Source organism: Vanellus vanellus, assembly GCF_965231255.1.
Source record: "Vanellus vanellus genome assembly, chromosome: 15".
In the NCBI taxonomy this organism is placed as follows: domain Eukaryota; kingdom Metazoa; phylum Chordata; class Aves; order Charadriiformes; family Charadriidae; genus Vanellus; species Vanellus vanellus.
In genome coordinates, this window is record NC_138920.1 from 5,843,972 (window position 1) to 5,868,283 (window position 24,312).

General features: G+C 37.6%; 1 protein-coding gene across 2 annotated transcripts in view; it reads left to right on the forward strand.

Moving 5' to 3' along the window:
- The window catches only part of DHX35 (DEAH-box helicase 35), a gene marked incomplete at its 5' end in the record, with an annotated part of 30,626 nt that extends 6,561 nt beyond the window's left edge, over positions 1-24,065 (forward strand). For both annotated transcript variants that reach the window (XM_082491235.1, XM_082491236.1), the window contains 17 exons: positions 807-868; positions 1,476-1,545; positions 2,118-2,177; positions 4,173-4,285; positions 4,636-4,732; positions 5,821-5,979; positions 7,253-7,463; positions 9,213-9,337; positions 10,051-10,105; positions 14,863-14,958; positions 15,356-15,450; positions 16,048-16,125; positions 17,287-17,416; positions 18,138-18,219; positions 18,764-18,835; positions 21,197-21,308; positions 23,833-24,065. In XM_082491235.1, the coding sequence (XP_082347361.1) occupies positions 807-868; positions 1,476-1,545; positions 2,118-2,177; positions 4,173-4,285; positions 4,636-4,732; positions 5,821-5,979; positions 7,253-7,463; positions 9,213-9,337; positions 10,051-10,105; positions 14,863-14,958; positions 15,356-15,450; positions 16,048-16,125; positions 17,287-17,416; positions 18,138-18,219; positions 18,764-18,835; positions 21,197-21,308; positions 23,833-23,877 (1,662 nt within the window). In that variant the 3' untranslated portion in view covers positions 23,878-24,065. The remainder of the gene's footprint in view (positions 1-806; positions 869-1,475; positions 1,546-2,117; positions 2,178-4,172; positions 4,286-4,635; positions 4,733-5,820; positions 5,980-7,252; positions 7,464-9,212; positions 9,338-10,050; positions 10,106-14,862; positions 14,959-15,355; positions 15,451-16,047; positions 16,126-17,286; positions 17,417-18,137; positions 18,220-18,763; positions 18,836-21,196; positions 21,309-23,832) is intronic.
- Positions 24,066-24,312: the final 247 nt, after the last annotated feature.

Here is a 24,312-nt window from a genome sequence, read left to right on the forward strand (position 1 = left end):
TTGTGTACAGATGAGAGTTTGCTTTAGTTATGCTGGAATAGCAATGATGATGAATGAGACAATTTACTTTTTGATTTTTTTTCTAAAGCTAGTAGCTCTTTTAAAGTGAAAGAAATGGAGATGTTTGTTCATTAAATGCGACTGAAATAATATTTTTTTTTTTGAGTGTGATGATTAAACATTTGGGGTTGGACTTTTGAAGGTTTTTACCTTGCGCAACAGTTACTGCCCAGTTCAAGGCCACAGTTGGAGTCCCAGGTCAAACTGCTCTTTGATGGTTACATAAAGCTGGTGGGTTTCCGCTGGCTAGTAGGAAGAAAATATTAAATTAAAATGTTGCATTCTGTTGAAATGTTAAGGTTTGTGTTCTGGTCCGAAGTGTGTGATAGATATTAAGTAGCCCACTTTGAGAGGGTCAAGACTGGATTGACACACAGGATGTTACTGGTAGAGCAGATTTAGCCATGTTACAGACAAGAGAGAAGAAACTTCTATTGCAGTGTTCCAGTGCTGCCAATCTGGTTTTATGTTTGGTTTTTTGTTTTTTTTTTACCCCAGTAAAAAAATAACTAATTTTAAAGAATTCATTACTGATTAAAAAGCAATCACTCTGCTTATCTCTGGGTTAGCACTCAGAAATACCTGTTTGGCTTCCGTAGCTGAAAGTTGATCAATTTAATAGATCATTAGAAAATTACAGGCAAGGAAAAATTCAGGCAAAAGTCTTTAAAAATCAAATGGGTAATCAAGACTGCCTGATAGGGTTTGGGTTTTTTTTTTACATTTTTCTTTGCTTTCACTTTTAGTTTCTAACTGATGGTATGCTGGTGAGGGAGATGATGGCTGATCCCTTATTAACAAGATACAGGTAAGGAAACATGGAATGAATGCTTGCTGAAGTGTAATTTGGTAAACAACTGCATTTTTTTTAGACCAAGGTGTGGTTATTATGAATTAAATACCAAAAGATGTGAAAATTATTTTAGGAGTTTGACTTCTTTATGTTGTAAAGACTGTTAGAAAATCAGTTGATCATTGCAACACTAAACCCATAGGATTTGGCGCTGTGGTTTTGGAATAAAAGTTAAATGGGCCTCATGGAGTCTGAATCATTTCATTTACTAGTTTTAAATTCATTTTTTCTTTCTGATACTAATCAAAGAAAAAAAATCAACAACAAACACAGGCTATTCTGGTGTGCAGAAAACCTATGCAATACAGTAAAGACAAACCTTTTTTCTTCCACCCCTTTACAAAAGCTAGCCTGAATAAAGAACAGTATGTATGTACAACATGGTGTTATCTACGTTTTTGTCCCTGCTTTATCACTGTGCTTTTTTAACTTCCACAGTTTTCTGAGTGGATGTAAACAGTTATAGTCCAGTGGCAGATTTAAAATAATGAAGACACGAAGACACTGATTCTAGTGTCAATCAAACCATTTCTGAAATCTTACTATTCTGCTTTATTCACAGTGTCCTCATGCTGGACGAAGCCCATGAAAGGACTCTTTATACAGATATTGCCATTGGCTTACTAAAAAAGGTTGGTGGTTGTTTTTTACCGTTCTCTGTAACTGTTTTCATTTTCATGCTTTTTGTAAAACTTCTGATCTTGATGGCTGATTAGTGAACCCATTTGAGAGATAGTGATTTCTAGTTCTTCATTTGTCCTACAGCCTATTGTACATACCCAACTGTTCGCTTTAGATATCTGACACTTGGGATCCTCTATTTCCTCCCCTCGATGCTGAAATTTCTCCTTAGATGATATTAGCAAAAAGGTAGTCTTCATTCTGCTGCCGCTGATCATGTAAAGTGATCTGATAGGGGGTTGTTGTTGACTTTCAACCTGCAAAAGCTCTGACTCCCACCAGAAATTAAGAATAAGCTATAGTGATGGCAGACTGAATGCCCTTAAAATGAATATATACAACTCGAAACAGTCATCGGGTTGTTAGATCTATGGGGTGATATGGGTGCTTCAGTTCATCAGCTGCCTTGTAGTATCAAAATATTTTTAAAGGGAAGTTACTGGTTGGATGCTCTAAAACTTGGTTCTAGCCTTGTATCTCAGAAAATAGTTTTTACTCTGGATGTTCTTGGTCTCTATCGTAGGTTCAAAAGAAGCGTGGGGATCTTCGACTGATTGTGGCTTCAGCCACCTTGGATGCAGAGGTATAGCTCACAGGTTTGGTTTGAAATGAAGTGACCTTAAGTGGCAGCTCCGCTTCTATTTATATACAGCCCATCCTCTGTGCTGCTTGCTTCTTGTGAAGCAGGACTGCTGTTTGAGTGGTGAAGAGAGGAAGGAGTGCCAGAAAAAAATCTGCTGTAGTTAGATTGCTGTGTTTGGTTTTCATTTTGTATTTAAATTCACTCCCCAAAAAGTTTGCTAATGCGAATCTGCTTTGCATGTATTTGTGCCTTTTTTCCTCTTGTATACAAAGATGTTCTCTTGGCTTAATCTAGTCTAGTAAGAGACATTGGTTTAGCTCTATTTTGCCGGTAGCAATAATTAGAGACAACCACAGACCAGTAAAAAATAAGTGATAAATGAGTAGATTTAATTTCAGTGAGATTTTACTAGGTCCCCAATTGACTTGTGGCCTGTGGAAATTTATGTAACTTACTAAAAATGTCATTAATTTAATCTCGAGTAGAAACAGAAGAAATGCTCTCCTAGATTAGAGCAGTGTTTCATCCAGCCCAGTGTTCTGTCTGTAGCAGCAGCAGCAATGGGAGATGCTGTTTAGGGAGAGCACACCTACTGTGGTCCGTTCTCTTTGAGCTGCTTCAGCATCTGCAAAGATTATAATAGAGATATTAAACAGTACATTCCTGCTGTTTCCTTCTAGTATGTATTTATGGACATGCTGTTTGTTAATTTGTCTTTGAATCCTCTTGAGGAAGCTGTAAGTCTCCAGGACATGATGTGAGAGCAATTTTCAGAAGTTTGCCACCTGCTGTATAATGAAGCACTATATTTAATTTCTTTTAAACATGCGAATTGCATCAGACCTCCTCATTCTAGAAGTGTGGGATTTTTTATTTAAACAAAAAAAGAAACAACAAACAAAGAAAATCAGTTTTACATTTACTTTATCTTTAAACCTCAGCTGTATGTCTTCTCAACCTTCTGCTCCCCAAGCAGAGCCCTAGCTTTTTCAGTCTCTCCTCATAAGGCAGTGACTCCATCTCCTTTATCATGTTCATTGCATTTCTCTGTGCTTTTCCTGACTCCGCTGTGTCCTTTGTGAGATGTAGTGGTGAGAGCTTGCATGTAGCACTGAAGATGTAGGTATACTGAGATTTCCTGTAGTGGCGAGTATCATGTGCCATAAATCTTGATAGTATGCTGATGGTAGTACTTCCTCTACTCTGTATTCTGTACGTTATATTAGATAACATCACAATACTTTGCCTTTGCAAAATTTTAACTGCCAGAAATCGGACATTTCAAAGAGTTTACAGTTTAAGTAAAAATAAGTTAATAGGAACAAAATGATTAACATGACTATATAAACATTTGTTTAAATACAGAAAGTTTGTGGTATCTCTATAATGGTCATAAAAGTTGAGGCGGATTATTTGGGTTCTTAATGTTCATTCTTTTACTATTATGTATTTCAAATACTTCATGGCAATAAATCTAAATATATGAAGGTGTCTTGCAACACATAAATCAAAAACTTGCATAAATCAGGCTAACTCTGCTTTTACAAAGTGAGATTTTGGTGTTCAGTAAGAGCTGTAAAATTTACTTACCCATCCAAAAATGAATGAGAGTATGCAATTCCTACCCAAAACTTTTAGGACCAGTCATTTCTAAGTTCTTCTTAACTTTGACTTTGCTACTGTTATAGATCCAATAAGAAGTTCATATATCTGCTTTTTTCAACTGTATCAGCTGATCTAATTGATTTTATTATCTATTTTCAATCTTTGCTTTTAAAATAATAAACGTGCAGGACAGTGTATTTGTGCTTAATGCCTGAATGCCAGGCAGAATAGAAGACAACAAAATCAAACTTTAAAATTTTTAAATTGGAACTGTCAAATGTATGAAGAAAATATCCAAGTAGTAGTAATGTAACTTGTTCATGTCTTTAGGTTTCTCCTTTGATTCTTTAAAGTATTAAAGTGAAAGTGTTTGTTTTTATTTTAATGTAGAAATTCAGGGATTTCTTTAATCAAAACGATACTGGTGACCCCAGCAAAGATACCAGTGTGATCCTTACAGTCGAGGGGAGAACGTTTCCAGTGGACATCTTTTACATACAGAGGTGTGTTCCTGTTTGGTCCTGTCAGTGGTGATTGGGAGTGTGTGCAACTGTGATATAATTTTGTCTGAGTTGGAGCTCAGAAATTCCCAGACCAATGCTAAAGAGGTGTAGCATTCAATTTGGGAAACATTTGGATATTGCTTATAGCAGCAGACACGTTTTTAAGCTTACTGTAGTGTAAAGGAAACAAATTAATTGCTGAAAACTGATTCCCCAGGATGCATCATGAACTAAATGTGGTATGGCTGATATATAGCATCCAAAAGTTATCTCTCTGTTTGTTCCGTATGGAACTGAGGAGTCTGTATTTATTTTTCTGCTAATGTCTCTGCTATTTTCTCTCGCTGTAGTCCTGTTCCAGACTATATAAAATCAACTGTGGAAACTGCCATGAAAATTCACCAGATGGAGAATGATGGGGATATACTGGCATTTTTAACTGGCCAGGTACAAACATAAGCTTTTTTTTTTTTTTTTCTTTACAGTGTTGTATTGTGGGCTTTGCAAAGCAGCCTCAGCATCCTGCTTTCCTTAGCTGGGCTTACTTTAATCTCAATAACGATGACAAATATTTCTGCAATGATGGGAGCAGAATGAGGCCAGTCCAAAAGACTTTTGGAAAGTGTAATTGTGGTTTGGATTTATCAAAGCTAGTGATGGATGATAGTTTTTCTCATTCAATGCTGTATGCTTTCATCCTTGTTAGTAAGTGGAACAGTATGTGGTTTTTGGTGCTAGTCACCTATGAAGTTGACAGTGAGTCATCATTAATAGTTAAGGCAAATGGAATTTACATTTGTTAGGCTTAACACCTGAAGTCTTTGACAGAAAAACAAATTGCTGTGAGATAAAAATTTACTAGTCTCTTCTGCTCTCTTTATGCCTGTCAGCTCATTTCACAGCTGAGAAGAGTAAATGGGAGGTAGCTTATAATTTTTCCAGTGAGGAGCTACCTTGAAGAGCTTCAATAACGTCTTGCATATTTTCAGAATAAATTCTTCATCCCCATTATTGATTTGACTCTGAAAGAGTGAATTGGTTATCTGACAAAGCGATGTTGGAACATTTTGTTGTCTGTGTTTTTTAATAGATGCTACAGTTGATCTCTGAGATTAAATGTGAAGTTGAGCAATAAGTGTTAATACTGTTATTGTGTTGTTCCTGATCAAGACCCACAGCATTCTACAGTTAAAATAGATTGGCCTTCCATTTTGCTCTCACAAGTTGAGATACACAGAAAAATACGCCTGATTACTCGTGAACTTTGTTCAGTCCTTCCCTTGTGATTTTTCTCATGTATTTGTGACATTTTCTCAAAAAACAATGTACATAAGTATTTACATACATATTTATTGTGAATAGCAATTTATGTAAGAATATTACAAAATTGAGGGAACTAGTCAAAAGATCCTGGAGTTTGGGCAACTAAAATTATATTTGGATTATTTTGGTGCATTTTTTGTATTTAGGTGAGAGTTACGTGAAATTAAATTGAAACCTCTCTCATTCTGTCCCCTGTCTTGCTCTGGCTCTAGGAGGAAGTGGAAACTGTTGTTTCTATGCTCATAGAACAGGCTCGGGCCCTTTCTCGCACTGGAATGAAAAAGCACCTCCGTGTTCTCCCCATGTATGCTGGGCTGCCTTCTCCTGAGCAAATGAAAGTGTTTGAGAGAGTTTCCCACAGCGTCAGGAAGGTAAGGCTGTTGCCTGTGTCTCGGTTTTTACCACCCAAAAGGGTGTCTGCATCACACAGGCTGTATATATCGGGTTCACATCATAAGACTATTGCAAACATTTACCGAGGGAGGCTTTCTGCCTCTCTTGACACTGTCTGTCAGTTTTCAAACTGTGAACCAAGAACATTTTCTCTGGCTTCCCTTTGCATCTTTGATCAGTCCTAGACGTGTCAATTCTAAGTCTTCTGCCTACCTCATCAACTTCTCAGTTTTTAAGAGTCTTCATACAGCCTTCTATTTGTCTATGTCCAGCTGCAGCTTCTTACACTCTGAAGTCCTCTACTTTTACCTAGTTTTATTTCTTTTTGTGGTCTAAGTGTCTATGGCTGTTTTCCACCAGTAATGGAAAAATTAGTGACAGAGGGGGTAAGTGTTGTATTTTCACCTAAGAAACAAATTTAAACTTGCTTGGTTTTAGTAGAAAAAAATTTTGTTTTGACATCTGCAAGTCCTGTTTGGATATTTAACATCACAGAACTATATAATTGGTCATGATTAGTGCTTTCTGCTTAGGCAGAGCCTGTGTTGGAGCTAAGATAAGATGACAGAATTACACAGGGGTGACTTGTTATAATTCTTGTGCCTGCTGGAGTCTAACAAGTAAAATTGTTCATCTGGTATTGGAGAATGTTGAGTATAAATACTACTTTTCTCTCCAGGATGTGACATTAGTCAATTGACTTCCAAGATTTACTTTTTCAATTTCAAATGCAATAAGGATCAAATTTCCTTTTGTCATCTGGGAACAATTATTTTTTAATATTTTAGTACATGTATGTAAGTATATCTCTTCAGGAATACTGAATGTGGAACGCTTAATCAGCTCTGTTCCTCTGCTATCTCCTGCCCCATTTCAGTGTTACACGTAACAGTTCAATATAACTGAGAAGCAGAAAGAATATACTTCTAGTTCACTACATAAGAACATTTGATTTACAGTCAGTTAATGTTTTTCTCTGCAAACACTGCCAAGTTCTTTTACTTTTATTAAGAGAGAATAAATTTGAATAAGAAAGTGACTGAAACGGTAAAAACTGGGCTTATTTCAAGCTGACAAGCTCTTTCTGCTGCAGGTACTGTATCCTTTTGTACTCCAGAGCGTGTTTACTGGAACTGTCATATCTGACACCTTTCAAGCAGCTTGTATGGGAGTCCTGGTGCACTGATGGGGCTTGATAGTATATTTGAGATCGGGGAGTTCACAGTATTCTCTTTGTGTTTGTACCTGTAGGTGATAGTAGCCACCAACATTGCTGAGACCTCCATCACAATTCACGGCATTTCATTCGTAATTGATTGTGGTTTTGTGAAGCTCCGGGCCTATAACCCCAAAACAGCCATCGAATGCCTTGTGGTGGTACCAGTATCAAAAGCTTCGGCTAATCAGAGAGCAGGGCGTGCAGGACGGAACCGCTCTGGAAAATGTTACAGACTTTATACAGGTCAGTAATTTGATGTGTAGGGAAGGTGAACTTGCTGGTGTAACTTGCATTTTGTTTTACAGTGGTTTTAGTATTAGATAAAGAAGAACACAAGTGTATTTTTTTCTCTCAGTGAGAGATAGAAATTTCCCTTCATTATTCCTCTGGCATATTTAGGAATACACTGTTGATATGTGCTAAGCATTGGACACTGAATGCTTTTATAAAACAGAAGCACAAACTGAAGCAGGGTAGGTGCTACGAGATTATCAGCAATTGCAGACCTATAATGATAATGCAGCTCTGGAAAGTCTACTAAGAAGTTCATCTTTTGATCTTTGTTTCTGAGCAGTTGTTTCAATTTATAATACCCACCTACGATGCTCTCTTCTGTGACTAAAATCTCCTTTAGACTGTGTGTCTAACAAAGCACTCTGAAAATCCTTTAGACAACTGAGGGAAAACTTCTTTGTATCCCCTTTTTCACAGGAACAGATGCCAACCCCAAATTCTTCTCTTGAATCAGTGACCCTGGCACTGTACAAAAATTACTGTTACAAATAAATCTGTTGGCCACATAGCAGTGTTCAGAAAGCTGCAATCCAACTGTCTGTGTTCTCAGCTGTTTAATGAGAAAAGGCATTGCAGTTGAGCCCTGCCATTGCTTATGTGCCTCGGGTTCCCTCTAGTTTTACTGGAGACTTGAGACTTAGAGAGGGCAAGCGTACTCTTTTAAAATGTGTGTGTGCTTGCCAGCAGTTGTCACGTTAAACAAAGACCTGATTTATTTTCTAAATTTGTGTGTCCAATAAGAATCAGGAGAGAATGTCTGCTGCATAATATACCAAGCTTACATAGCTTTTAAAGTATTTTACTGGAGAAACCATGACTACACTGAAGTTATTTTTGTGTGCTCAAGAGCTGGCCTAATGAGTGCTTTATGAAACATTTTAAAGGAGAAAAAAAAAAGAAAAGAAGAAAGTGCACTGAGGGGCCAAAAGTAGAGAAAACATGCACTATCTTTGTCTTAAGGAAGGTCTGAGGTAGAGCAGAGATAGAAGAGGGTTTTGTCTAGAAATGAAAATAATTCAGGTGAAAATAATGTATTTCTTGTCTTGATTTGGAGTTTTGGATCAACAGAGGGATGAGTGTGCCTTTTTCTTTGCTGCAGAAGAATTGGTTAATGGAAGGTTGCAGGGATTTTGACACTATATGAAGTATTTTTCCAAACAAACTTTGTAGCAAATGTGCTTTTAAAAAGGCATTGTTAAATAAATTGTTTTTCAGACTTTAGTCTTTATTTTAAATATGCTTTTGAAACCTCCTTTTGTTTGAGTAGTTACTTAAAATAGTGTTTTTATACTGAAAGCCTGCTGGTTTTGAACTTTTTCATGTCCCTTTAAAAAAAAAAAATGCTTTTTTGGAGTATTTCACCCCACCTTTTATTTTCTGATAAAAGTATTAAACAGAAGACAAATAAAGGATTTCCAGATTTCTGTGAAGAACTTAAAACATTTCAAATTGAAATATGGGTGGGTCACCTACAGTATAAGCAGTGTAGCCAAAAACATTTGCTTTTCTATTTAAAGTGAAGTATCTTAAAATACAGTAATTGGAGAAAGTTCATCTTTGAGTTAGAGTTCTTTTAACACCTGTTTAGTATTCACACTTGAAAATTTTAATTTGAAATGGGTATGATTCTGTCATGTTGACTGCATAGAGTGAGAGTTGAAACTCAGTCCCAAATTGCTTTGTTTTCTCCCACAACAGAGGAGGACTTTGAGAAGCTGCCAAAGTCCACTGTTCCTGAGATGCAGCGCAGTAACCTTGCACCCGTCATCTTGCAGCTGAAGGCTTTGGGAATCGACAATGTGCTCAGGTTCCCCTTTCTTTCGGTGAGTACCCACAGAACCAGTAACCATTGCCCTGTTAATTAGGAAAGCACACCTCATTGCCCACTATCGGGCAGCAAAGTATATTTTTGGGAATCAACTAGTGCAAGTAATGTGTGTGACTATTTAGAAACAGCGACTGTTTGTATTCCAGAACTTGCTGTTAGAAGTGTTGAGAAATAGAGAAAGGCCTAGAAAGACAAACTCTGAGATTCTGCAAAACTGTAACTGTAGTCCCTTTGCACTGAATTTATGAAGAAAAAGGGGAAAAAAATTATATCCGCAGAACTAAACCTATGCTTGTCTGTCTTGTTAAAAAGAGCAGTACCAATTTTTAGATTTGCTTTCTGTAAAGTTTCTAACCCCTTTTGTATCTATGTGTAAGACCAATATGTTAGCATTAGGAGAGAAAGTTAATTGTTCTGCTCACCACTGGCATCGCTGTTGGACAAAGCAAGTATGCCTTTTCTAGCTGGGATCTTGAGAGCATCGTAGTGGTGATGCTGAGCCTGTTGAGATGGTTTTCACTCGCAGCAGTGGTGGTCAGTGCAAGGGTGATAAAAGAGTCTGAGAGCTCTTTCTTCATTTTGCATAAGTAGAAAGATAGGTAGTTAGAACTCCACAGATTTTGCAAAAGAGGAAGATCTAAGAATTTTTGTGAAAACTCATGTGTTCTATGATGATAACTTTAAACAATACACATTTTTTCTTCACAGCCACCTCCTGCACAGTCAATGGTGCAAGCTTTAGAATTGCTGTATGCTTTAGGAGGTGAGAATATTATGCTTTGCTCTATTTATAGCTATGTTACAGGATCTATGAAAAAAAAATTGTTAATTTGGACTTGGTGATTGGATGGTCATTAATCAAACTTGCATTTGAGAACTGTGCTTTGAGAAAGAGAAAATGCAGCCTTGACTGGTGGAATCTTTTTGTTGGTGTGTTTTTAAAGTGTACCTTAGTCTCCTCTGAATTTATTTTCTTTTCCTCTGGTTATTTCAGACGTGTAAGCAAGCAAAAAGCAGTGATAACTGGGACTAGAAATCTATTGCAGAAAGTGTAAACTAGAATTTGACAGTTTAGATTGGGCAAATGCATATTTTACAGCTATCTTCTGTGTATTTCCTTGCACCTTCATGGGAGGAACCAGCTATTTGTCCTTGCTAGGAGCAGGGCTCTGAGTTGATGAGGGTGTTAGTGTGATTCCCCCGTGGCAGGGGGGTTGGAACTAGATAATCTTTAAGGTCCCTTCCAACCTAAACCATTCTATGGTTCTCTCAGGCAGATCCTCTGTGTTTCTTCAGTCCTTACAGAGTGGTATGAAGATACAAACGGAGTTCGGCCACTAATTAGACCAGTACATGAGTTAAACACTAAATTTACCTGCATCCAGTTAGATAAGTTGTTAGATACTCAAGCTCTTAGTGTGGTGTTTCATTTTGTGTTACTGTGCCAGTGATGGAAACATGTAGCACTTGCAAGTAAAAACAAAAAAAGTTGAAAGTAAAGTTTTGACATCTCTTTCAATTTCAGACTGATTGTAGTAACCTAGAATTTAGCAAGCTTAATGTAATTGCTGCTTTGTTTATTAGTTGGTCAGACTTTAAAAAGGATAGTGTATCTATTTTAAATTTTTCTGTTAGCATGTTACATTCATTATCTGATCTTGATGTGTGTGCAGGAACTCTGTCTAAACATTGTCAGTAAAATCTGATGCTTGAGTTTGGGAGAAGCAGGTCACTGAAGGCTTGAATGAAACCCGATAGAGAGTGTGCTTCCCAATGGCTCAGCAATGCAAGTGTCACATGTTAATTTTCAGAACTTTTCATTGATACGATTTTGAAGGTTTGACTGACAGAAGTTATGAAGAGCTAATCTAGTCATAATTTTAAAAATGAGTACAAACCTGTAGCAAGTCAAACTGTTCTGATTTTATTAGCTGTGAATACATGATGTAGCACTAAACCCAAACCCTGATCGTTCCTAAAGGCAGCACGCTTCCTCCTGTGAATTGGAGCTACGTTTCTCACACTCGCTGTCTGTGTTTCAGTGCACAGCCTGGTTGCTTTTCAGGCTTTTAAATGCATAGGAGCTCATTTGCATGCAGCTTGCAAAGAGCGTTTGTTCTAGTTTTAATATTGAACTTTCTGGTTATGGACAAATTAACAGACACCCACAAACTTCTAATGAAAAGAAGAAAAAGCTAGCCTAACAGACCCTGAGAGCATAATTCAAAGTACTTTTCTACTCTTTAGCTACTTAATAGATTTTTTATTATTGTTATTATTATGTTCTCTGAATTACTAATCACGGCTTGTTCTAAAATTCTGTAGAGTCTGAGCAACACTCTTATTCAGATGGTTTAGTTTTAGGTAGTTCTGTGAGGAGCAGCCCAGAGTTGAACTTGATCCTTATAGCTCCCTTCCCACTTGAGATATTCTATGATTCTAAATGTGTTCATTTTGGTTTTATTCATTGTGCTGATGTTGGATACCTATAACACTCTAATCACACTTTAGTAATATTTTTATGCACAGCTTTCAGATCCTTTTTGTTGTGGTGAGAGGAATGTATGCTGTCTAGTTTTGTTTATAGGAGGAACTGTTATATTGTTAGATTTTTTTGACAGCTGTTTAATCTTTTTGAATGCAACAAACTTAAAACTAAACAGAAACTTGACACAAGAACAAGTAATCAAAACAAAACTCTGTTTGACTTTAACTCTATGTTTGTAGTTAATTCAAAGTTAACAATATTTGCTTCATAATGTAAACATGAGGAAAAGGGTAGTATAAAGGAGATTGTGTAAGTTCTGGAAGCTTCCAGAGGTTTGTGGCTGTTTTTACAACACTTACAAACGTTGTGTTGTGATTGTGGCTCTCTTCTTATTCTTGTGGAGCTGTAACTCTCTTCCTGGCCACGATTTTGCCCTCTGCTGATTCAGTTCCATCTTGCAAAGGAGGATTTCACTTAAGGCACTTGGTTCTTGGCAACCATTTCCAGCTTGGAACAAGGACTTTCACAGCAGCTCAGAAACATGTTGCAAGGATGAATTCACAGCCAAAACCACCTTAGGGAAACAGAGAGGAAAGGTCAATAAACTCGCTGATTAGCTGTTTGAAGTTTTGGCAAAAGTGTTACGCTCATGGTAGCTTCACAGAAAAGTACAGAGCTGTTACTCTCTTGGCTGCCCAGCTTTTGTAGCAAAGCAGAGAAGTGCTGATGTTGGTGTTTAAGATGGAAAGCAACGTGTGTGCTTGTGTGAGATACACGGATTCGCTCTTCAGTTTTTGCTGAAGTTTAAGGTTTTAGGTGTTTTATTAGGGAGATTTTCTATAAGTTGCAGAGGTTGCACCAAGCGTTTGCAGGTGCAGTAAGGATTAAATTTGTCTTATGCAAGTATGGACATGTATTTCATCATTTACATTGTAATAGCATGCAAATGTGCAGTTTAGGGTCAGGACCCTATTGTGCCAATGTGGTGCCAACAGAGAAACTTGTGCAGAGCAGACGCTGTTAATGTTGAGATAGTTCTGTTGAATAAACACATCACTGTTTTCAGACTGATTATTTTTACAGTGGTGCAAACTGATTACATCAGGGGCGTCTCATCTCAACCTTCTCCTTTGATGCCCCTTTGAAAGTCTGAGTTGTCAGTTGGAGTTTAGTGGTTTTAAGCATAATTTTGGAGGTAAATAAGCAGGTAAAAAGTGCCTTTATTTTTCACTTTATTTCCGATCCAAGATTTTGTTGAAGATTGTTTTGTTAGTCGTCACCTATCAGAAACAGCCACTCTACCTAAGTATAAAATTGCGTGTTTTAATCCCTCAGCCTGCCACATTCTAGTGGTTGTTACTTGAAACTTTTTAGTGCCACAGTACTTGAATAATCTCTCCTGAGTATGTTCAATAAAAATCTTTGCAGTACCTTTTTCTAAGATCTCCAATTTCGTATATATATGGATACAGTGGTTGATTCCGAGGTTATTTCAAAGAAACTTTTACTTGTGTTAGCACTTAAACTTCTCAGACTGCACTGGTCAAATGAAAGCTATCATACCTTATTTTTTGCAGTTTCTATGACTTGTGTTTAAATATGTTACTTCATCATTTCACATAAGCTGCCTTTTGTACCTGTTTCTCAGGAAAATATTGTGACATTATGTGACATGCCTATTAGGTTTTGTTGAACAGTGTAGGGGTGTGGTGAGTGAATTACTACCTTGTCATAATAAGTGAGACAAGAGCATATCAAATAATAAAGGAAAGTAAACACTCGATAGAGGTATCTGTGGTTTTAGATATGCTGACATGAGTTATAGGAGATCTCGTTCCTTGACTTGATTTGTGGTTTTGCTTTTCTCTGTGAACCATAGCTGAAGTACAACTGTGGGTTTTTTGACACCACATGATTTGACAAATAATATGTTTATATAATGCGTGGGCACCAGTTGTGTTTCCTCAGTTCACTCTGCTGTGGTTATTTATGCAATCTACAGTGCCCCAAAGTTCTATTATTGGGCTCTTGTTAGTCTCTCCTTGTGCAGCTTTTCTCTTGTGCTCTGCCTCCTTGCCATACCTCGTACAGCTTGGCTTACTTGTGGTTTTCTTTTCTCTTTCAATTCTCACTCTTTGCTCTTCTCTTATTATTGTTTCTGGCCTCTGTATTACTTTTTTTATTCTATTTCCTATGTCCTGTTGCAAAGGGAATGCTTTTCCATTTAGGTCATTCCCTGAAGTTTCATCATAGCACTCTGGATTAGAATATGACCCGGTGGTTTGCATGGGTAAACCTTAGTGCAGGCGTTTGACTGTAGGAAGCCATACAACTAAAATGGTAAACATGCAGGGCTGCTCAGTGATTACTGGGAATCGAAAAGCAAGCTGTACCATCTCCAGTAAAAAGGTTACAGTTGGAACATGGCTGACAGTTTAGTTATTGATGCATGAGGCAGACTAAACTGTAGAGAATCTTCATCAGCTGTACATCTCTGGTTTAGATTATATTAAAGTTAAACTATTTTTCTTCGTGACCTGAGCAAATATGCTCATAAAAATGACACCCTACCCAGCAGGGCTTCCTGTTTTTACAGGTATGCCTGGTCCATAATTATGCCCTTTTTTATTCTCATCAGGACTCCTTCTGCTTCCTGTCCCTGTGAACAAAGATGTTGCTAAATACTTATAAAAGAGATGCATAAGTCTAACAGCTAATAGGCACTCTGGCCATTGCATTGACTTGACTGCAGGTTTTCTAAATCGTTGGTAGTAGCAATGGGACCTGGTCAAAATGAAGAAACTGGTGTGGTCAAGTACTTTTGAAGAAAAAAATAAAAATCAGCGACCCATGGGAGAGTAAATGAATATTAAGGAGTGCCTTTAATTTTAGTTTAATATACATTCAGCAACTCTTAGGTGCATTTACTGTATTTTAGCTCGTAATTCTGCTCTTTAGTACATGTTAAATTCTTAAAGACTTTCTTTGCTACTTTTGCCTGTATCATAGATACATTTATTAATATGCTGCAGGTTTGGATATGCACTGCCGTTTAACAGAGCCTCTTGGAATGAGAATAGCAGAGTTTCCTTTGAATCCTATGTTTGCAAAGATGCTTCTGGAATCAGGTAGGAGAAAAAAATCAGATTTTCTTCATAGTCTTGTGATGACTAGCAAACACTGCCTCTTGTAAGTGTAGTGTAGTATTAGACATTTGCTAAACTTGAAACAAATTATATGCTTCATCTTGGTATAGCATTTAGTGAAAAGAATTGATTAAACTCATGGACATCTCTAATAAATAATAAGTCTAACACGCTTAACACACTAATAAGTCTAACACATTTGCCTTTTAAGTTTTCCGTTAAAAACATTCACTGTTATACTAAAAAAATCCTGGGGTTTAGGTATTTTGGTTTTATATACTACAAAAATATATTCTACTTATTTTCCTTTTTATTCTATATGGGGGTGAGTTGAATGGAAGAGGATTTAATTTACTGAATTTCTCCACTTACTCCTCAGGAAATTTTGGCTGCTCCCAGGAGATTTTGACAATTGCTGCCATGATGCAGATTCAAAACATTTTTGTGATCCCTCCAAATCAAAAAGCTCAGGCTGTAAGTTCAGTTGTGTCTCATTTTCTTTTTGTTAGTTCCACATTTCTGGATTTCTGCCAAGTATTTTATTGATACCCATTGCAGACTGCAAGTTTGTATGAAAGTCAAGCAAGGTCTTGAACTGTACCTATTGGTTATAGGTAAAAGAAGAAACTGAGTAACAGTTGGACTCCTTTAATAGTGTTAAAAGCCTCCTTCTGAGGACCAGAAGCATGAAAGATTATAAACCAATATTGGTCAGCATAAGGGTTTGCCAAAAAAACCCCAAACCTCACCAAACACCACTTCCTTTCAAGAGAAACAAAAAAGAAAGTATTACGATGTATCAAATTCATAATAGGTACCAGGAGCCTAATTTTAATGCATCCCTCTCTTGGATTTGGGGGGTTCATTTTCAGTTCATTTTTCTAATTTCAATTTTAGAAGTGCTCCTGAATATAGGTGGGCTACTAAAATATTGCTGTTGCCTAGAGGAACTACCCTATATGGTAAGAATTTTAATAGTCACCAGGAAATAAGGAGATGATGGGAACTGAGTGTATTGGACATGATTGCAAAAATCAATCTGCCAATAAAAAAAAAATATTTCTTCTCCAGGCCAGGCAACACAGAAAGTTTGCTGTGGAAGAAGGTGATCATCTCACTATGCTTAATGTTTATGAAGCCTTTGTCAAAGTAAGTCAGTTGAAGCGCATGTGGATTTGCAGGAATGGGAAACACTTGAGGTCCTCAGTTCTGATTCTATAAGTTCTAGGTATAACATCCTCGAAGGTGAGGACTTATCCAGTCTATTAAGTGATAATTCTGCTTTAAAAGATATTCTGGTCATGTTTTGCCACAGACCTTCTGTAGTTCGGAACAGGGAATAGAAAGAATTTGGTTTGGGTACAGCATGGAAGTCTTACGGGTAGACAACTGTGTTTTCAAGGAGACTGGGATTTTTGAAAGGGCCTAGGAAAAACAGGTATCCAGATTCCAAATGAAATTCATATTCTCTCATCTTTTCTTTAAATGTACCTGAGTTTTGCTGATTATAAACTGCATCTAAATGTAGAACTTTTTTTAAAAAAATTGCCTCATTGACCATCATATCCTCTTTTTCATTGACCTTACGTATTTACCCTAAAGTTTAACACCAATCTTAATACTTCTCTGTAAGTTGAGATTTTACTTAACAGTTTTGAAGTGCTATACCTCTTGGGAGAAATGTATATTTTGCTGGTATAAAGCACTTCTGTAATAATGTATTTGCAACAGTGTTGAGTTGAAGCAGTATAACCACTCGAATGTTTAAATATGAATTCCCTCTCCCCAGCTCCAAAGCAATCAGTCAGGCACCAACTGAAATTTTGCCCTTTAAGTTTTATATCTGCGTAATTCTCTTAGAAACTGCCAAAGGTTGACACTCTTGGAGTGAGTGCTGGCTTATGGAGAAATAGTTCTTTGCATAAAGAAGACCAGTGTACAGAAAAGGTTGTTTACATTTTGATATTGAAAACAGACTAGTTTATGATATAATGCATTTGTGTGTGAGAATGGAACGACTGATGCTATTCTCCTTTACCACATATGAAGGAATGAAGCACATCTGTTTGAAAATACCCCATAGCATTTGTTCTACTACTATTTAGTAGTTTGAAATATGTTTTGTAGTTATTGGCGCTACGTAGCCTTGTGAGTAGCTATGTAAATAAGTAATTCTCAAGGAAAACCACAATAAATATGTTGTAGGAGAGAGAAGAAAAACAGAACAGGGCTATGTGATCCAAAAGAGATTTGGTTTTGTTTTGCTGGTGGTTTCTCACTGTAATTTTTTCTACTCTTCCCACTGTACAGCACAGCAAGAGCTCTCAGTGGTGTCAGGAACACTTTCTGAACTACAAAGGGCTTGTTAGAGCTTCTGTTGTAAGAGAGCAGCTGAAAAAGCTTCTCGTCCGCTTTAAAGTGCCAAAGAAGTCCAGCGAAGGTGAAATTTTTTTTTTTAACCTGTTGTCCAATACATGTCGAAGGTAGTCCCCAAATTGTCAGCCTGCTTCCTGCTTTTCTTATAACCTTTGAAGTATTTTCTCCCTGGCCTAAAAATAATGTTAATAAAAACCTTTTTTTTTTTTTTTTGTCCTAAAAATGACTGCAGAAGAGCATTTTAGCTCTTTTTTACAGTTAACATTTAGTCCAGTCTTCATTAGTTAAGTTTTCCAGCAAGAGATTATAACCACTGATTATATACTTAATGGACAGCTTTACCAAAAGAGTCATAAACAGATAATTCTGTTCCCTCTTTTGACTTTTCAAAAGGCCATTTTTCTAGTATGTTCAAAATTATGTACAATCATTGGGGTCTGATTTCCAGAAGTGCTGTGCGTGCATGGATGCCGTGACTAGTTCTCAGCACTTGTCTCTAATGGGTCTGAAAAATCAGGCTTCATTGCTCAGCTGTCACACAAGGTTGCTCTAAGGACTGTGAAACTATCTTCTTGGAGAAACTAGTGGCAACAGTAGTTTTTTACATAGTAATTTTGATTTGCTGTGAAATTGAAGTCAGAAGAGATTGCAGGGTTTGTCTGCTTTCCAGCCTTTGCCATCAAAGCCTGATGCAGTGTGAAAAGTTGGTTGAGATGATTAAGTGGTATTTTAGGGGTGTTTGCCATTCCATTGACTCATTTTACATAAAAAAAATATTTTCTCAGGTGATCCAGATCCTGTTTTGAGATGCATAGTTTCCGGATTCTTTGCTAACGCAGCTAAATTCCACTCTACTGGAGCTTACAGGTAAATATATATAGCTTAATTACAGCTGTTGCTTAGTTTAAAAGCTCCTTGGACTGGATACGTCTGAGCATAACCAACAAACAGATGCTTCTTTAGACACTTGCAATAAGAAACAGATAGCAGTTGATTTACTAAATATTTGAAGTTTTGTATCTTCAAACTGCTGCAATGTTTATGTGTTCTTTTTGGCAAATATAAATTATCAGAGTTATTGATAGTGGGAAGCTGTTAGTAATTAGCTTGTGTTAATTCAAGCAAGTACAGTGCTCTGTTGTAGCACTCCCAGTGCACTGAACAAAAGCCTGAAACACATTTCTGTTTAATGTAGATAGAACTCTTTTAGGACATTAAATTGTCATTTCTTCCTTTGGCCAAGATTTAAGCCTGGTTTCATCTGAAAGCCTGTTCATTAAATGCAAATGTTTTTAATTGGCTCCAGCTCTTTCATTATTGCCTTTTATTAAACATTCTTACTGGGGATGAAAGGAACCAAATGTTAAGCACTAAATAGATGCATGGTCTGAAATAATATTTTGCTTTCAAGGACTATCCGTGATGACCATGAACTTCATATCCACCCCACTTCAGTGCTGTATGCAGAGAAACCTCCACGCTGGTAAGTTAAAGCTGCTTTCTCTTTGTGATCTTTATAAGACATTCTCAGCATCCAGACATTTTCATGAATGACTTTTCTCCATCTGTGGAGGAATAAACGTAGGTGGTCATGGTTCCCACGGAGAGAATTTAATCGGTATTTCCTCTGCAACTTTTTGTAGGCAGTTAAATCAGGGCAATTGTGATGTTTAGCTGTCAAAAAACCTGCGAAAGTTGGAAAGCAGAGTCAGGTGCCCCTTTTTTAATAGGCACCATATCTTGCACTGCAAATTTCTCTCCGAGTGGTCTCTGTACCTAGATGGAACTAGGATTAATTTGCTTTTAGTAAGCCTATTAAGTAAATGCCATGTCAAATAGGTGCTGCAGTAATAGCAAGTGGCCTGCTAGCAGTCAAAGCATGCATGTCAAATGCATGATGCAAAAAGTTTGAGAGAAGTTACGGTTGTCTAGCAGGTCAGGGAAAGAAGTGGTTGTACTTTTGTATTAGCTGGGATATTACAGTTCCATTTGCGTGTCTAAGATGCTCAGATAACAATTACAAATGTGTTTCTAACTGCTAGGTCAGCATGATCGACCTGAAGTATTTGGACTCTTGTCCTTTGCCTGTTGCTGAGACTTTGAAGGCTAAACTTCGCCTCTGTTGTCTGTTCTCTTTGAATTAAGCTCCTATACCTGTTGTGTATGATTTGCAGAAGTGTAACTTATAGGAACTTAGCCACCGATTACATTGGCTCACAAAATAAAAATGAATCCAGCTCACTTGGTCTTAACTGTACCAATTCTTCAGGGCTGAGTTAAGCAGAGTGTAGCGAAAGTAATTTTTGCCACTGAAACCAGCCCTGATTCGCTGCTGTTTTGCCAGTTCTTGACCTCCTGTCACTGCTATTAAAAATAAAACAGAATTAGTCTGAAATTATAAAAAGAATACTTTGCAGATATACTTCTGAAATCTTCTAGCTTACAACTTCCTGAAAGAGGCTGGTTTATGGGAGAGTGACAGACAGTAAGAAGAATAAATTGGGAAGAAATTAATCGGGAAAGAGTCTAGTGGTAGGACAGTACTGGAGAAATTCTTTGCTCCAGCACATACCTCCTCCAGGGCTCAGCTTTTAGATGATGAGCCCTCAGCGTGGAACTTGCATCCCAGCCTCGGGCACTTCCAGGCACGTAGAAAAGCAGAACTGTAGACAGCTAGCTGGAAGTCTTAACTGGCAAAACCTTAAGATTGCGCTTCATTTCACAGCCTGCTTGCTGTTGGTGGCAGCAGTATTGCTGGAGTTTTTGGGAATACTGATTCTGGGCTTAAACCTGCTTTTGGACCCCTGTGTTGCAGAACAGACACAGAGCTGTCTTCTGAGGACATGTGGTGCTGCCACTGCCAGCCTAAAGATGCTGCTGGCTCATGGCATCCTATAAGACAGGAGTTTGCCTTACTCAGCAGCCCTAGTTCCAGTGCTACTGCTGCCTGGGCACCCATCCTATATCGAGGGCTTCAATTCTCTCTCTGTAACAGGTGTATATAAAACGTGTTCTCATTCTTGTTTGTTTTCCTCAGATTTCTCTTTAGTTGTATTAGTTGGTATGTCTTGGGCGGCATTTGGCAGAGAAGAGAATTTTGGACTCTCCTCTTTGCTTTTGAGAGCAAAATACCAATTAATGAGAGACCACAAACCTTGTGGGTTTGCAGCTGTACCATGTATAGAAGGCAGATGACTTCTGGTTTTGGTGACTAACCCTGCAGTGCGTGGGTTTGTGCTTCCGTGATAAAAATGACTTTCCCTACTGAAGGGTGACTTCAGAAATAGGTTGCCCATGCTGGCAGTGGGGATTGAGTCCACATGGCTGTCTGTTTCTAAATCTCTTACCAGAAGATGTTCTGGCAGTAGTTAAAGCTGATTTCTTCTTCTTATCCTTATCTTGCTGTCTGCACACAGGCACCAGGGGTAGTCATGCTGTGATCTGTGCCCTACTTGTTATGGGTCCAGGGTTTTGGTGCTTCTGACGTTCTTCCTCGTGGTATCACAGACCAACTAATATTCTCTCTTTCAAACCATCTGTTGTGAGTCCTCATTGGCCCCATTATAAGAAATATTATTTCTTTTATACCTTGCATCCGTATGTCCTGGTAGTATGTGAAGGTGTTTTTAATGGCAGTCAAAAGGTTATCTGAATGTAGAGTACTCTGAATAACAAGAGGGAAAGAGGTAAGAGGCTGTATTATAACGTAAAGACTGTCTTGTCACTCTGTAAATACTAACTCCGGCTACATGTGTGTGAAACTGTCTAAATATGCTGTTAAATCATCTCTCTCCCTCATTGCTTTATAGCAAATATTTATTTCACCCCCGCCACTTTTTCCTAGGGTAGTCTACAATGAAGTCATACAGACTGCTAAATACTACATGAGAGATGTGACTGCTGTTGAATCTGCATGGCTATTGGAACTGGCCCCTCATTTTTACCAGCAAGGAACGGTACGGAATCGGCATAAAGCCCAAACGGTACCATTGCTGTATTAACAGCTCTTGTATCTGAACTTTTTAAGTGTTTATGTTTTGTTGTTTTCTATTTAGTAGTACAAAAATGAATTTGGTTTTGTTCATTGTAGTGGTTAATACAAAGAAAGAGGATAATAAATTGATGCATGCAAGCTTTTTCCCTATTATCCAGCCAACAGACGTGATCTCAAAGTTACAAAATAGCGTATCACTCTGTTAAATGAAGCCTTCAACCATTTTACACTTAAGTATAGGCATTTGGTAGCAATTTTCTGAATAGCAGTATAGCTAGACAGTGGTCATACTTTGCACAATAATTTCAGTGGAGTCTTTGCATGCTTTGCAAATGTTTGTGCAAATCCTGAGTCTCTTTTTAAGCATTAATTATGTTTACTGCAAAAAAATCAGCTCTGATCTGTTAAAACTTGAAATGGCAAAGAACAGCTCCGATTTGTGCAAACTTTTATTGCAAATTCTGTTGTGTGTGATAAACATACCTTTTCTGTACAAGTATCTTTTAATAGTTGTTGCCATCCTTTATCAACTCTGTCCCATGTGAATCCATCAGTCTAGACTTACTCATTGGTCATTCTGAAAACTGGATTGGTATTAAATATTATCTAAATGTTCGTTATGCTGGAGCTGTTGACACCACATTGCATGTAATACTGCACAGGCAAGATTGCCAAATTGATCTTGCATGTGAATTTCCCATGGAAGATTAATAACTACTGAGCTTTATATTCTAAATTAGTGAAGTGTATCCAAAATTCTGAGTGAAAAATCACACTTGCATGTCAGACCTGTGCAAAACAAGAGATCTGTTAGTGCATATGAACAGCCATGTTGCAAAAATGGGGCTGTTTCTGATTTATACATCTGCTATGCTATTTGACTTTTCTGAGAACCTGGTGTCTGTTTCCCTTCCCTTCCTGGGGTTTTTGGAAAAAAGAAAAACACTGTGGTGCATAGAGCACCTTAGGACATACCTCTGTGGTTACAGTGTACAGCACCATTGACGTCTGTCCATGTAATGGACTTGAGAGGGTTGGGTTTTTTAATGTTGAGCTTGGATAATCCATCTCAGTTATCCAGACACTTACCATCTCTAAACGCTAAGTAGCTGAATATTTTCTACTTTTTCTTCTATAATGCATTTGACAAAGGCAGTAAGGACCCCTGCAGGGTAGACCCCATAGTCTTTAGCTACTCTTAGGCATTCTGCAAGCATGGTGTAAAATGGAGATGAGCCAATGTTCCAGTTGTATCAAATTTGGTCCTGGAATAATTAGTCCTTTTGACTCACGTATTTACATGTTGTAACATCCCCATACACAACACAACATCCAATTATGATATGACCTCTCCACAGGCTCAGTTTTGGGGTGAGGTTTTCCTTTAGGTAGGTGGTGTTGGGGAATATGACTCAATGACTTGTTCAGGCAAAACTTGAGTTGCTTTTTGTAAGTGAAGAAGGCTTGTCTTGAATAGTACTACCAACCTGACCGAGGGGACATGTCTTTCAAGGTAGTACTACTGCTGTTGTAGATATTATATGAAATTACATCAAAACCTAATTTTTACCATTGCCATCCTTTTGATAGGATAGAACTCATTTTGCAGCACAACCGAAGCATTGCTTTCATCCTAAAATAAATGGAAGCTCTGGAGGATAGTGCTGGTTTTGAGGAAAATTGTCTTTCCAGTTTGGTCAGTTATACTTATCAGGCAAAAGGCTTGGATGTCTTCATAAAATCTTTTAAAAATAGAGATATTCCTGTTGAGTAAAGCTTTGAATAACACATGTAAATTTTGAAAAAGCAAGCCGTTGCAAGACACACATTTATGCTGATTTACAGACATTCAGACCCTTTTTCTGCTGAAGGATACATCTTTGTGCTAATAAGAGATTCCAGAAATATGAGAATTTTTATTCCTGTATCAAGTTAAAAACAAATTACAACTGAATGGGATTCTGTGTGAAAAGATTTTCTTTTACAGCTTGATCATGGTCTCAGCCAATTATGTCTCATTCCAGATTTTGCAGGACTCTCCTCATGTTTTCATTCCACATTTTTTTAGGCCTTTTTCTTTAAAGGTCCAGTGCGACTGCAGCTCCCTTGTTAATACATCAGTTAAAATCTTGTACTCCTAGTGTTTACGCACAGGTGGTGTTGGGAGCACATGTGCCTTTCTGTGCATTTTTACACACTGGCACCTTGCTTCCAGTGGGAAATTGTTCCTGTCCTTGCAATTAAAACAGAAGTACTAGAAGATGATATTTTATACCAAACCAGACTATCACTTTGGGATACACATGGGGTTTTTCGTTTCATAGGTTTATTTTAGCTCTATCAGTATTAAGCAGAGCTTGGGAAAGGTGGTCTTTGATATTTGTATAATAATTTATTTAATTTGGGATTAAAGACTGAAAGCATTCTAGCTGAATGCTTTTCTAATCATGTATATGCTAAACAACTTTTCTTTTCTTTTCTTGCAGCATCTTTCCTTGAAAGCCAAAAGGGCTAAAGTAGATGACCACTGATTTGACATGACATAAGTCTTGTGACATCAGATGCAGAACCTACCAGTGATTCAAGCTGGCTACAGTCCATTCAGCAGTCAGTTCATTAGCAATTTGATCTTACATCAACTTAAACATTTAAATGCCTGCCAGGATCTGTAGGGGTTTATGCATGACCAGTACATTGTAAACCTATGTAGAGCTTGCATTGTGGACATTTTATTCTTTGCCTACTTGAGCACTGTTGTTAATCTGGGCATGTTGCTCCTTTTAAATAGGTAGAAAAACAATTCAAAAAGTAAGAGGACATACAGGACCACAAAAAGCTGAAACCTTCAAGAAGGAAACTGATTTCCTGGAGTGGTACGGCTGCCTTATGAGAGTGGGGAATAGGGTACCCTGCCTCCTGTTACCTAGAGCACTGTGACTACTACCGGCCAAACTGAGACTGACTCC